The sequence below is a fragment of the Mesoplodon densirostris genome, chromosome 2 (genome assembly GCF_025265405.1).
Source record: "Mesoplodon densirostris isolate mMesDen1 chromosome 2, mMesDen1 primary haplotype, whole genome shotgun sequence".
Classification (NCBI taxonomy): domain Eukaryota; kingdom Metazoa; phylum Chordata; class Mammalia; order Artiodactyla; family Ziphiidae; genus Mesoplodon; species Mesoplodon densirostris.
Window position 1 is genome coordinate 146,087,729 of NC_082662.1, and position 13,916 is coordinate 146,101,644.

At 39.5% G+C, this 13,916-nt stretch overlaps 1 protein-coding gene across 2 annotated transcripts in view; it reads right to left on the minus strand.

Annotated features, from left to right (window-relative positions):
* Positions 1-13,916, minus strand: part of NSL1 (NSL1 component of MIS12 kinetochore complex) — a 55,834-nt gene that overhangs the window by 28,297 nt on the left and 13,621 nt on the right. Inside the window, exon 5 of one of the 2 annotated variants that reach the window (XM_060091101.1) lies at positions 13,635-13,684. The exons of the other annotated variant lie outside the window; for it this stretch is intronic. Within the exon in view, the coding sequence (XP_059947084.1) occupies positions 13,638-13,684 (47 nt within the window). The 3' untranslated portion in view covers positions 13,635-13,637. The remainder of the gene's footprint in view (positions 1-13,634; positions 13,685-13,916) is intronic. 2 annotated transcript variants of the gene reach the window in all.

Here is a 13,916-nt window from a genome sequence, read left to right on the forward strand (position 1 = left end):
AAAAAACTGGGATGCTGGTGGGGACCTCGATGCCCAAGGAGACGGGAGGAACCCCCGCGACTGGGTAGGACGAAGCGGGAGTGAGGTGGGGAGGAGAAGTGGAAGCTGGACAGGACAAGCACACCTGAAGGGTGGATGGGAAGGGGTAGGGGTTCCCACACCTGGGGGGGACCCTCAGGGGCTCAGAGGATGGGGGTAGTGTGCATAGCGTCTCCCCTGCCCAATCGGGCCCCAGGGAGCCTGCAGGGCTCCCACACTGGGTCCTCTGCCCTCCAAAGCCCCTTCGCATCACGTGGGTCCTAGGAGCATAGGAGGGAGGTGGGGGGAAAAGAGGAGAGGTGGGTGGGAGGGGCCCTCCAACTGGAGAATAAGCAGAGGCGTGGCAGGTGTTTCCCCCACCCACTCGGGCCCCAGGAAGCCTGCTGGGCTCCCAGGCCTGGTCCTCCGTTCTCTGGGGCACTCTCTAGCCTCCTGGGTCTCAGAGTCTGGGAGGGAGGGAGGAGGGGGGAAGAGGACAGGCAGACAGTGTAGGGGGGAACCCACCAGGACCAGAGGATCAGGGAAGCCCAGCAGGCTTCCCAGTGCTGAGTACTCCACCCTCCAAGGCCCCCCACCAGGCCACATGGGTCCTAGGGGCATAGGAGGGAGGGGGAGGAAGAGGAAAGGCAGATGGGAGGGGTCACAGGCGTTTCCCCCGCCCACTCGGTCCCGGGAAGCCTACTGGGCTTCCAGGTCTGATCCCCTGCCTTCCAGGGTCCCCTCCCACCACATGAGTCCCAGGGGAATAGGAGGGAGGGAGGGGGGAGAAGAAGAGAGGCCAATGGGGAGGGGCCCTCTGGGATTAGAGGATTGGGGGGAACATGCCTACCGTTTCCCCCACCCACTTAGGGCCAGTGAGCCCGCTGGGGCCCCGGACCTGTTCCTCCGCCCTCCAAGGCCAGAGGGGCCTGGGCCCCTCCTGCTAAGCCTAAGCCCCACCCGCACCCCCAGGACCTTTTCCTGCCCTATGGGTCCTAAGCATAGGCCCCATCCACCACCTAAACCTGTTCCTGCCTAAGCCCCACCCCCCACAGCCAAGGCCCTTTCTGGCTTTTTTTTTTTTTTTCTTTTTCTCCTGTTTTATACTATTGTGGTTCTGTTTTACCTTCCAGTTGTTGTTTCCTCTATATTTTAATTTTTTAATTCTTTTTAACATATCTGTTATTTTTCTAACCTAATTTTATTGTTTACTCTGTTATTGTTTTTCCCTTTTTTTTTTTGCTGTCCCACGCAGCTTGTGGGATCTTGGTTCATGAGCCAGGTCGGGGCAGAGTTCCTGCAGTGGGAGCTCTGAGTCTGAACCACTGGACTAACAGAGAACCTCAGACCCAAGGAACAGTCATCGAAGTGAGGTCTCCCAGAGGTCCTCATCTCAGCATCAAGACCCAGCTCTACCCAACAACCTACAAATTCCAGTGCTGGAAGCTTCAGACCAAACAACCAGTAAAACAGAAACACAATCCCACTCATAAAAAAAAAAAAAAAAAATGAGACGACAAAAAATATGTCACAGATATAGGAGCAAGGAAAAACCTACAAGACCAAATAAATGAAGAGGAAATAGGCAACCTACCTATCAATTCAGAGTAATGATAGTAAAGATGATCCAGAATCTCGGAAATAGAATGGAGGCATAGATTGAGAAAATACAAGAAATGTTTCAAAAAGATCTAGAAACACAAAAGAACAAACAAACAGATGAACAACACAGTACCTGAAATGAAAAATACACTAAAAGGAATCAATAACAGAATAACTGAGGCAGAAGAAGGAATAAGTGAGCTGGAAGACAGAATGGTGGAAATAACTGCTGAGGAGCAGAATAAAGAAAAATGAATGAAAAGAATTGAAGACAATCTCAGAGACCTCTGGGACAACAATAAACACACCAATATTCGAATTATAGGGGTCCCAGAAGAAGAAGAGAAAAAGAAAGGGTCTGAGAAAATATTTGAAGAGATTACAATGGAAAACTTCCCTAACATGGAAAAGGAAATAGTCACCCAAGTCCAGCAAGCGCAGAGAGTCCCATATAGGACAAACCCTAGGAGAAACACACTAAGACACATATTAATCAAACTAACAAAAATTAAATTCAAAGAAAAAATATTAAAAGCAGGAAGGGAAAAGCAAAAAATAACATACAAAGGAATCCCCATAGGGTTATCAGCTGATTTTTCAGCAGACACTCTGCAGGCCAGAAGGGAGTGGCAGGATATACTTAAAGTGATGAAAGAGAAAAACCTACAACCAAGATGACCCTACCCAGCAAGGATCTCATTCAGATTCGACAGAGAAATCAAAAGCTTTTTAGACAAGCAAAAGCTATGAGAATTCAGCACCACCAAACCAGCTCTACAGCAAATGCTAAAGGAACTTCTCTAGGCAGGAAAAACAAGAGAAGAAAAAGACCCACAAAAACAAACCCAAAACAATTAAGAGAATGGTAATAGGAACACACATATTGATAACAACCTTGAATGTAAATGGATTACATGCCCCAACCAAAAGACACAGACTGGCTGAACGGATACAAAAACAAGACCTATATATATGCTGTCTACAAGAGACCCACTTCAGACCTAGGGACACATACCGACTGAAAATGAAGGGATGGAAAAAGATATTCCATGCAAATGGAAATCAAAAGAAAGCTGGAGTAGCAATACTCATATCAGATAAAATAGACTTTAAAATAAAGACTGTTACAAGACATAAGGAAGGGGGTTTCCTGGTGGCACAGTGGTTAAGAATCCGCCTGCCAATGCAGGGGACATGGGTTTGAGCCCCAGTCCGGGAAGATCCCACATGCCACGGAGCAACTAAGCCCATGCATCACAACTACTGAGCCTGTGCTCTAGAGCCCAAAAGCCACAACTACTGAGCCCACACGCCTAGAGCCACCCATACTCCGCAACAAGAGAAGCCACCACGATGAGAAGCCCACGCACCGCAACAAAGAGTAGCCCCCGCTCGCCACAACTAGAGAAAGCCCGCGTGCAGTAACGAAGACCCAACACAGGTAAAAATAAATAAGTAAATAAAATAAATTTGTTTAAAAAAATCTGTTAAAAACAAAAAAAGAGATAAGGACACTACATAGTGATCAAGGGATCAGGGATCAATCCAGGAAGAAGATGTAACAATTATAAATGTTGATGCACCCAACATAGGAGCACCTCAATACATAAGGCAAACACTAACAACCATAAAAGGGGAAATCAACAGCAACACAATAATAGTAGGGGACTTTACCACCCCACTTACACCAATGGACAGATCATCAAAACAGAAAATAAATAAGGAAACACAAGCTTTAAATGACACAATAGACCAGATAGATTTAATTGATATTTATAGGACAGTCCACCCAAAAGTGGCAGTATACACTTTATTCTCAAGTGCACACAAATATTCTCCAGGACAGATCACATCTTGGGTCACAAATCAAGCCTCGGAAAATCGAAGAAAACTGAAATTGTATCAAGCATCTTTTCTGACCACAACGCTATGAGACTGGAAATCAATTACAGGGGAAAAAAACCCATAAAAATCACAAATACATGGAGGGTAAACAGTACACTACTAACTAATCAAGAGATCACTGAAGAAATCACAGAAAAAATTTATAAATATGTAGAACAAATGACAACAACGGCCCAAAACCTATGTGACACAGCAAAAGCAGTTCTAAGAGGGAAACTGATAGCAATTCAACCTCACCTTAAGAAATAAGAAAAATAGACGCAGACGTAGAGAATGGACTTGAGGACACGGGGAGGGGGAAGGGTAAGCTGGGATGAAGGGAGAAAGTGGCATGGACTTATGTATACTACCAGGTGTAAAACAGATAGCTAGTGGGAAGCAGCCGCAGAGCACAGGGAGATCAGCTCGGTGCTTTGTGATCACCTAGAGGAGTGGGATAGGGAGGGTGGGAGGGAGACGCAAGAGGGAGGAGATATGGGGATATATGTATCTGTATAGCTGATTAACTATGTTATAAAGCAGAAACTAACATACCATTGTAAAGCAATTATACTCTAATAAAGATGTTAAAAAAAAACTTTAAAAAAAGAAATAATATAAATCTCAAATAAACAACCTAAACTTACACCTAAAGCAACTAGAGAAAGAAGAACAAAGAAAACCCAAAGTCAGTAGAAGGAAAGAAATCATGAAGATCAGAGGAGAAATAAATGAAATAGAAATGAAGAAAACAATAGCAAAGATCAGTAAAACTAAAAGTCGGTTCTTTGAAAAGATAAACAATATTGATAAACCTTTAGCCAGACCCATCAAGAAAAAAAGAGGACGCAAATCAGTAAAATTAGAAATGAAAAAGGAGAAATCACAACTGACACCACAGAAATACACAGGATTACAAGAGACTACTACAAACAACTATATGCCAATAAAATGGACAACCACAAAGAAATGGACAAATTCTTGCAAAGTTAAAATTTTCCAAGACTGAACCAGGAAGAACTAGAAAATATAAACAGACCTATCACAAATAATGAAATTGAAACCATAATTTAAAATCTTCCAACAAACAAAGTCCAGGACCAGATGGCTTCACAGGTGAATTCTATCAAACATTTAGAGACGAGCTAATGCCCATCCTTCTCAAACTCTTCCAAAAAACTGCATAGGGAGAAATACTCCCAAATTCATTCTATGAAGCCACCATCACCCTGATACCAAAACCAGACAAAGATATCACAAAAAAAGAAAATTAGACCAATATCACTGATGAACACAGATGCAAAAATCCTCAACAAAATACTAGCAAACAGAATCCAACACATTAAAAGGATCATACACCACGATCAAGTGGGATTTATCCCAGGAATGCAAGGATTCTTCATTATACACAAATCAATCAATGTGATACACCATATTAACAAATTAAGGAATAAAAACCATGTGATCATCTCAATAGATGCAGAAAAAGCTTTTGACAAAATTCAACACCCATTTATGATAAAATCTCTCCAGAAAATGGGCATAGAGGTAACCTACCTCAACATAATAAAGGCCATATATGACAAACCCACAGCAAACATCATACTGAACAGTAAAAAACTAAAAGCATTTCCACTAAGATCAGGAACAAGACAAGGATGTCCACTCTCACCACTCTTATTCAACATAGTTTTGGAAGTCCTAGGCATGGCAATCAGAGAAGCAAAGGAAATAAAAGGAATACAAATTGGAAAAGAAGAAGTAAAACCGTCACTGTTTGCAGATGACATGATACTATACATAGAAAATCCTAAAGATGCCACCAAAAAACTACTAGGACTAACCAATGAATTTGGTAAAGTTGCAGGATACAAAATTAATGCATAGAAATCTCTGGCATTCCTATATACTAACAATGAAAACTCAGAAAGAGAAATCAAGGAAACAATCCCATTTACCATCGCAACAAAAAGAATAAAATACCTAGGAATAAAGCTACCCAAGGAGACAAAAGACTTGTACTTAGAAAACTATAAAACACTGATGGGGCTTCCCTGGTGGCGCAGTGGTTGAGAGTTCGCCTGCGGATGCAGGGGACACGGGTTCGTGCCCCGGTCCTGGAAGATCCCACATGCCGCGGAGCGGCTGGGCCCGTGAGTCATGGCCGCTGAGCCTGCGCGTCCGGAGCCTGTGCTCCGCAACGGGAGAGGCCACAACAGTGAGAGGCCCACGTACTGCAAAAAAAAAAAAAAAAAAAAAAAAAAACACTGATGAAAGAAATCAAAGATGACACAAACAGATGGAGAGATACACCATGTTCTTGGATTGGAAGAATAAATATTGTGAAAATGACTATACTACCCAAAGCAATCTACAGATTCATTGCAATCGCTATCAAACTACCAATGGCATTCTTCACAGAATATGAACAAAATTTTTTACAATTTGTATGGAAACACAAAAGATCCCAAATAGCCAAAGCAATCTTGAGCGAAAAAAACAGAGCTGGAGGAATCAAGCTACCTGACTTCAAACTATACTACAAAGCTACAGTAATCAAGACAGTATGGTACTGGCACAAAAACAGAAATATAGATCAATAGTACAGGATAGAAAGCCCAGAGGGAAACCCACGCACCTATGGTCACCTTATTTTTGATAAAGGAGGCAAGAATATACAATGGAGAAAAGACAGCCTCTTCAATAAGTGGTGCTGGGAAAATTAGACAGCTACAGATAAAAGGATGAAATTAGAACACTCCCTAACACCATACATAAAAATAAACTCCAAATGGATTAAAGACCTAAAGGTAAGACTGGACACTATAAAACTCTTAGAGGAAAACATAGGAAAAACACTCTTTGACATAAACCACAGCAAGATCTTTTTCCACCCACCTCCTAGAATAATGAAAATACAAAGAAAAATAAACAAATGGGACCTAATTAAACTTAAAAGCCTTTGCACAGCAAAGGAAGCCATAAATAAGACAAAAAGACAACCTTCAAAATGGGAGAAAATATTTGCAAATGAAGCAATGGACTAAGGTTTTTTTCTCCAAAATATACAAACAGCTCATGGAGCTCAATATCAAAAAAATAAACCACCCAATTAAAAAATGGGTGGAAGACCTAAATAGATATTTCATCAAAGAAGACATACAGATGGCCAAGAAGCACATGAAAAGAGGTTCAACATCACTAATTACTCGAGAAATGCAAATCAAAACTACAGTGAGATATCACCTCACATGGGTCGTAATGACCATCATCAAAAAATCTACAATAAATGCTGGAGAGGGTGTGGAGAAAAGGGAACCCTTCTGCACTGTTGGTGGGAATGTAAATTGATACAGCCACTATGGAGAACAGTCTGGAGGTTCCTTAAAAAACTAAAAATAGAACTACCATATGACCCAGCAATCCCACTACTGGGCATATACCCTGAGAAAACCATAATTCAAAAGGACACATAGGGCTTCCCTGGTGGCGCAGTGGTTAAGAATCTACCTGCCAATGCAGGGGACACGGGTTTGAGCCCTGGTCCGAGACGCGGAACAACTAAGCCCATGCACCACAAATACTGAGCCTGCACTCTAGAGTCCCTGATCCACAACTACTGAAGACTGTGTGCCTAGAGTCCGTGCTCCACAACGAGAGGCTACTGCAATGACAAGTCCACGCACCGCAACGAAGAGTAGCCCCTGCTCACTGCAACTAGAGGAAGCCTGCATGCAGCGACGAAGACCCAACTTAGCCAAAAAAAAAAAAAAATTGAAAAAAAAAAAGGACACGTACCCCAATGTTTATTGCAGCACTATTTACAATAGACAGGATACGGAAACAAGCTAAATGTCCAACAACAAATGAATGGATAAGGAAGATGTGGTACATATGTGCAATGGAATATTACTCAGCCGTAAAAAGGAACAAAATTGGGTCATTTGCAGACATGTGGATGGACCTACAATCTGTCATACAGAGTGAAATAAGCCAGAAAGAGAAAAACAAGTATCATGTATTAATGCATATATATGGAATCTAGAAAAATGGTACTGATGAACCTATTTGTAGGGCAGGAATAGAGACGTAGACGTAAAGAACAGACATGTGGACACAGCGGGGGAAGGGGAAGGTGGGACGAATTGGGAGATTAGGTTTGACATAAATACACTACCATGTGTAAAACAGACAGTGGGAACCTGCTGTATAGCACCAGGAGCTCAGCTCTGTGCTCTGTGATGACCTAGATGGCGGGGGGGAAGGGGGGGAAGGGAGGTCCAAGAGGGTGGGGATATAGGTAGACATATAGCTGATTCACTTCACTGTACAGCAGAAACTAACATAACATTGTAAAGCAATTTTACTCCAATTAAAAAAAAAAAAGACAGAAAATAACAAGAGCTGATGAGGATGTGGAGGAATTGGAACCCTCGAACACTGCTGGTGGAAATGTGAAATGCTGCAGCCACTTTGGAAAACAGTTCAACAGTTCCTCTAAACAAAGAGTTCCCATATGATCCAGCAATCCCATTCCTAGCTATATATACTCAAGAGAACTGTAAACATATGTCCACACAATAACTTGTACACAAATGTTCATAGCAGAATTATTCATAACAACCAAAAGTAGAAACAACTCAAGAATAGCTATATACTGATAAATGGATAAATAAAATGTGATATGTCCATAAAATAGAATATTTGGCAAAAAAAAAGAAATGAAATACTGATACATGCTACAACATGGACCTTGAAAACATGCTAATTCAAAGAAGCCATTCTTAAAGGATGACATATTACATGATTTAGTTTAAAAGAAATGTCTAGAATAGTCAAATCTATAGAGATAGAAAGCAGATTAGTGGTTGCCTAGGGCCAAGGGTGAGGGATGAGAGATTAGGGGGAGAATGTGGGGTTTCTTTTTGAAGTGATGAAAATGTTTAAAAATTAATTATAGTGATGGCTGCATAAAACTGTGAATATCGAGTTGCACACTTTAAATGGGTGAACAGGATAGTATATGAATTGTACCTCAATAAAGCCACTAGAAAAAAATAAGTGTCAAAGATAACGATGTAATATATTCCATATGGTAAATCAAAGTAAATAAAACAAAATTCAAGAGCATGAAATAAAAACTAAGAGTCTACCACCCACAGACTTTTACTCAAAGTACCTAAGGAACCCATCAACAGAGTAGTAAACCTAGAAGGAAGCCATGACAGAGAGTTTGGAACATTTTGCTATAAATTTAATTAATCACTGAGTGTGCAAAAAAGTAGCAACTATTGAAGTGTTTTTTAACAAGAGAAGAACTAAAATTCTAGACACAAACAAGAAGGAAAATTGGGGGAGGGGTATGCTTATTCAGTGGGTAAAGTGTAATAAAGTCCTTTTCTTGCCCAGGAGGGGACTTGAGATACTGTATAACTCCCGACTGTGTTAGATAACTTTAGAATTATAGTATGCTGAAAATTTACAGGTAACACTAAAGGAAAAGAAGCACAGCATATAGCTTCCAAACCAGAAAAAAGGAAAATAAGAGAATAAAGAAGAATCTATCAACATGATAGATGGCAAAAAAAGAGGGAAAATAGTAAAACTCCTATATTTGGAAACAAAAAAATATTCAGAGCTTAATTATGAAAGTTCTACATGTCATGTCTCGAGGATATGGCTAAAGCAGGACTTAGAGATAAATCTAAACGTATCCTTAAGCATATTTATTAAAAAATAAGACTGAAGTAAACTTAAGTGTTTAACTCAAGAAGCTAATAACAGAAAATTCAAGAAAGCAGGAAGACCACACTAAAGTAAGATCAGAACTCAAGGAACCAGAAAAGTAAAAAACCATAGAGAAACTCAGCAAAACTAAAAGCTGGCTCTCTGCAAAGACCAGTAAAAACAAAAAAATCTAGAGCAAGATATCAAGAAAAAAGAGAAAGCAAAAACAAACAACATTAAGAAATAAGCATATGTGGAACAAATTTTTTTAATTACAAGCAACTACTACAAACAGTTTCATACCAACATATTGAACACATGGATGAAACAGACTATTTTCCAAACAAATATTACCAAATTTGATTCAAGAAAAAATTAAAAACCTGAAGAAATCAATAACCATTAAGTATTTAAGTCAAACTTACCCCCATACATATCCCAGGCTCACACAGTTTTATACATGAACCTTATCAACTCTTCAAAGAACAAAAAACCTCTAACATTTAGAAACTGTTTTATGAGGGCAGCATAACCTTGATGACAAAACTGGAAAGGGACAGTATGGTTTGTTTTTTTCATTAAAGTTCACCTGCTTTACTATTATTTTTTCCTTATTAGAGTATAACTGCTCCACAATGTTGTGCCAGTTTCCACTGTACAATGAAGTGCATCAGCCATATGTATATCTATATCCCCCCTCTTGAACCTCCCACCCACCCCACCCTCCATCCTGCCCATCTAGGTCGTCACAGAGCACTGAGCTGAGCTTCCTGTGCTTTATAGCATGCTCATGCCAGCCATCTTTTTTACACATGGTAGTGTATACATGTCACTCCCAATCTCCCAACCCGTCCCACCCTCCCCGCCCCTCCCCACCACGTCCACACATCCGTTCTCTACGTCTATGTCTCTATTCCTGCCCTGCAAATAGGTTCAGTATGTTTTAAAACACATGTTTATTTTGTGTGTGACTACAGATGCAAATATACTATAGGTTAATATACTAAATAAAATACAGGTATAGAGTATAAGTAAATTTAATTCAAAGTGTATAAAAGAAAAAATATACTAATGAGTGTGGGGTTTTCTCTATGAATACAAAGATAACCATCAGAAAAATCTGTCACTGTTAACTCACCATATTAACAGTTAGAGACAAAAAAGCATACGACCTAGGGGCACAAGGGAACTTCATGAGTGGTGAAAAATTCTGTATCTGAATTGTGGTCACAGTTACATAGTTGTATACATTTGTCAAAACTCAAACTGTATGCATAAAACGGATGTATTTTATTATATGTAAATTATATCTCAATAAAGTTGGTCAAACAAGTATATGATCTCAGTTGATGCAAAAGAAGTGTTCAATAAAATTAAACATTTATTCATAATTTTAAAATATCATGGCCACTGGGCTTCCCTGGTGGCGGAGTGGTTAAGAATCCGCCTGCCAATGCAGGGGACATGGGTTCGAGCCCTGGTGTGGGAAGATCCCACATGCCATGGAGCAACTAAGCCCGTGCACCACAACTACTAAGCCTGCACTCTAGAGCCCGCAAGCCACAACTACTGTGCCCGCATGCTGCAACTACTGAAGCCCGCTCACCTAGAGCCCATGCTCCGCAACAAAAGAAGCCACCGCAATGAGAAGCCCGCGCACCATAACCAAGAGTAGCTCCTGCTCGCCACAATTAGAGGAAGCCCACGCAGCAACGAAGACCAAACGCAGCCAAAAATAAAATTAAAAAAATATATATATATCATGGCCACTATCATTACTAGTATTCAACATTACACTGGAGGTTGTTTTTTTTTTTGGTTTTTGGTTTTTTTCCCTTATAAATTTTTTTGTTGAAGTATAGTTGATTTATAATGCTGTGTTAGTTTCTAGGGTACAGCAAGCTGATTCAGTTATACATATATATATATTCTTTTTCATATTCTTTTCCATTATGGTTTATTATAGGACATTGAATATAGTTCCCTGTGCTATACATTAGGACCTTGTTGTTTATCTGTTTTATATGCAGTAGTTTGTATCTGCTAATCCCAAACTCCGCACCCCCTAAATATTTATAATGGAGGCTCTAATCAATGTAATAATAAGACAAAAATAGAACATGTATAAAGTTAGGAAAAAGATAAAACCTAGCATTACTTGCAAATGATATGATTATCTACATTTTTAAAAATCTAGTTGAGGGGCTTCCCTGGTGGTGCAGTGGTTGGGAGTCCGCCTGCCGATGCAGGGGACGCGGGTTCGTGCCCCGATCCCGGAGGATCCCACATGCCGCGGAGCGGCTGGGCCCGCGAGCCATGGCCGCGGAGCCTGTGTGTCCGGAGCCTGTGCTCCGCAACGGGAGAGGCCACAGCAGTGAGAGGCCCGCGTACAGCAAAAAAAAAAAAAAAAAAAAAAAAAATCTACTTGAAATTAGATAATCCATTAGAACTAACAAGAGTTCAGCAAATAAAAATCGACGGTATTCCTAAACACCAGGAATATTCAATTACAATGTGGAATCCCAAAATGTTCCTATTTACAATAGCTACAAAAAGGTATCTAGGAACAAATAAAAGATGTGTAAAACCTATGTGGAGAAATTTATAAAATACTATTTTTTTCTTAAAACCATCTTTATTACATGTCTTTAAACACTTCTCTACATGCATTACAGAATATCTTATCAGATCCAGTCCCTTAAATAACACTGTTTTCAACATAGCAAGCAGGCAGCACTCTTATAAACATCTTTATTACATGTGTTTATAAAACACTATTGGAGGACATTTTGAAAAACCCAAAATGAGATATAATATGTTCACGAATGGGAAGACATATATTGTAAACGTGGCACTTCTCTCCAAATTTATCTATAAATTAAATGCAATCCCAATCAAATCCCAATAAGATTTTTCAAGCAATTCTACAAGTTGGTCCTAACAATTCCTATGGAAGAATAAAGGGCCAAAAACAGGCAACAAAATTTGGAAGAAATTGCAAGGTATCAAGACTTCTTTTAAACTACAGAAACTTAAAAAGTGTGGTAATGCTGCTGAGACAGCCAAGTCAACCAATAACGTTAAAAAGAGAATCCAGAGGAATTCCCTCGTGGTCCGGTGGTTAAGACTCCACATTTTCACCGGCAAGGGCCAGGGTTCAATCCCTGGTCAGGGAACTAAGATCCCACAAGACGCGGGGCCAGGAAAAAAAAAAAAAAGAAAAAGAGAGACAGAGCCCAGAAGCAGACCCCCAAATACATGGAAACTTAGTATATTAGAGAGTGACATTACAAAGCAGTGGAAAACAGATGGACTATTCAATAAATGATGCTAAGACAACTGGCTACCAGTACAGTAGAAATTAGATCCCTTCCTTATAAAATTTTTTTAAAAATTCAGTTGTATTCAAGACCTAAACATGACAATCAAAAGTCTATAAATAAAATAACAAAGGATCTTTATGTCATTTAGATAGACACTTAAAGGCACTGAAAGAGCATTTATAATGGAAAAACTCTGGTAAATCCGACTATATTAAAACTTATGTAAACATATATAAAAGGTCATTATAAAGTTATAAGACAAGCCAAAAATTTAGAGCAAATATTTACAGTGCTTATAACACAAATATCCATAATGTGTGTGTGCAGGTATGTTCATGAGCCTGTGTATATGACTCTTAGAAATGAATAAGGAAAATTCAAATAACCCAACCAAAAAACGGGCAAAGAATATAAATAGGGAATTCAAGGATGTTCAACCTCACTTTAAATACTACCGCATGTCCATCAAATTGGCGGAAAAAAAAAATACAGAAAGCCTGACAAGTAATAATTGTTGGCAAAATGTAGAGAAGCAAGAACTTTCAAACATTGCTGGTGGGACGGTAAACAGATACGACTCTTTTGGAGGGGTAGTAAAGCTCATATGTAATAAAGCTGAACAGAGACAAGCCCTGTGGACCTAGAAATTTTGCTTTCAACACTTTACAAGGACACAGGCATAAAAATATTCATTGTAATATTGTTTATAACAGCCAAAAAAAAAAAAAAAAGAAAAGAAAAGAAACTAAGTGTCCCTCAGTAGAGGAATGGATTTACAGAGGTGTATTCATACTCAGGAATATTATTTAGAAACTAAATGAATAGAGAGATATGTGTGTATAAAATATTGAGGGGGGAAAATAAGTTGTAGAATGATATGACTGGTATGATACAATTTATATAAAATTTTAAAACAAATGCCATACATTGTTTATGGATACATTGATAAAGTATCAATAAAAGCATAAAAACATGGATAGGAAGGATCCACTAACCTTGAGGATGGTGGTTACTTCTGAAGTAAGAGGGAGTGGAATGGGATGGTGAAGGGTACAAAGAAAGTTTCAACTGTATCCATACCTTTTAATTCCTAAGAAGGTCTGACCCAAGTTTGGCAAATTTGAATAGCCCTTAAAAATAAGTGGTAAATACAAAGATGTTCATTATGTTATACTCCATGTTTTCTATATTTGAAATATTTCAAAGAATTTTTTAAAAAATCAACTCTGCTTGAGGTGTGTGCAATGGATTGGAAGAGAATAAGAGTGAAACAGAAGACCTTCAGGAAAGCATGTCTACAAATCCTGGCTAGAGCGATGGTGACCTAGATTACAGGTGATAATAGAGAGGTGAAGAGAAGTG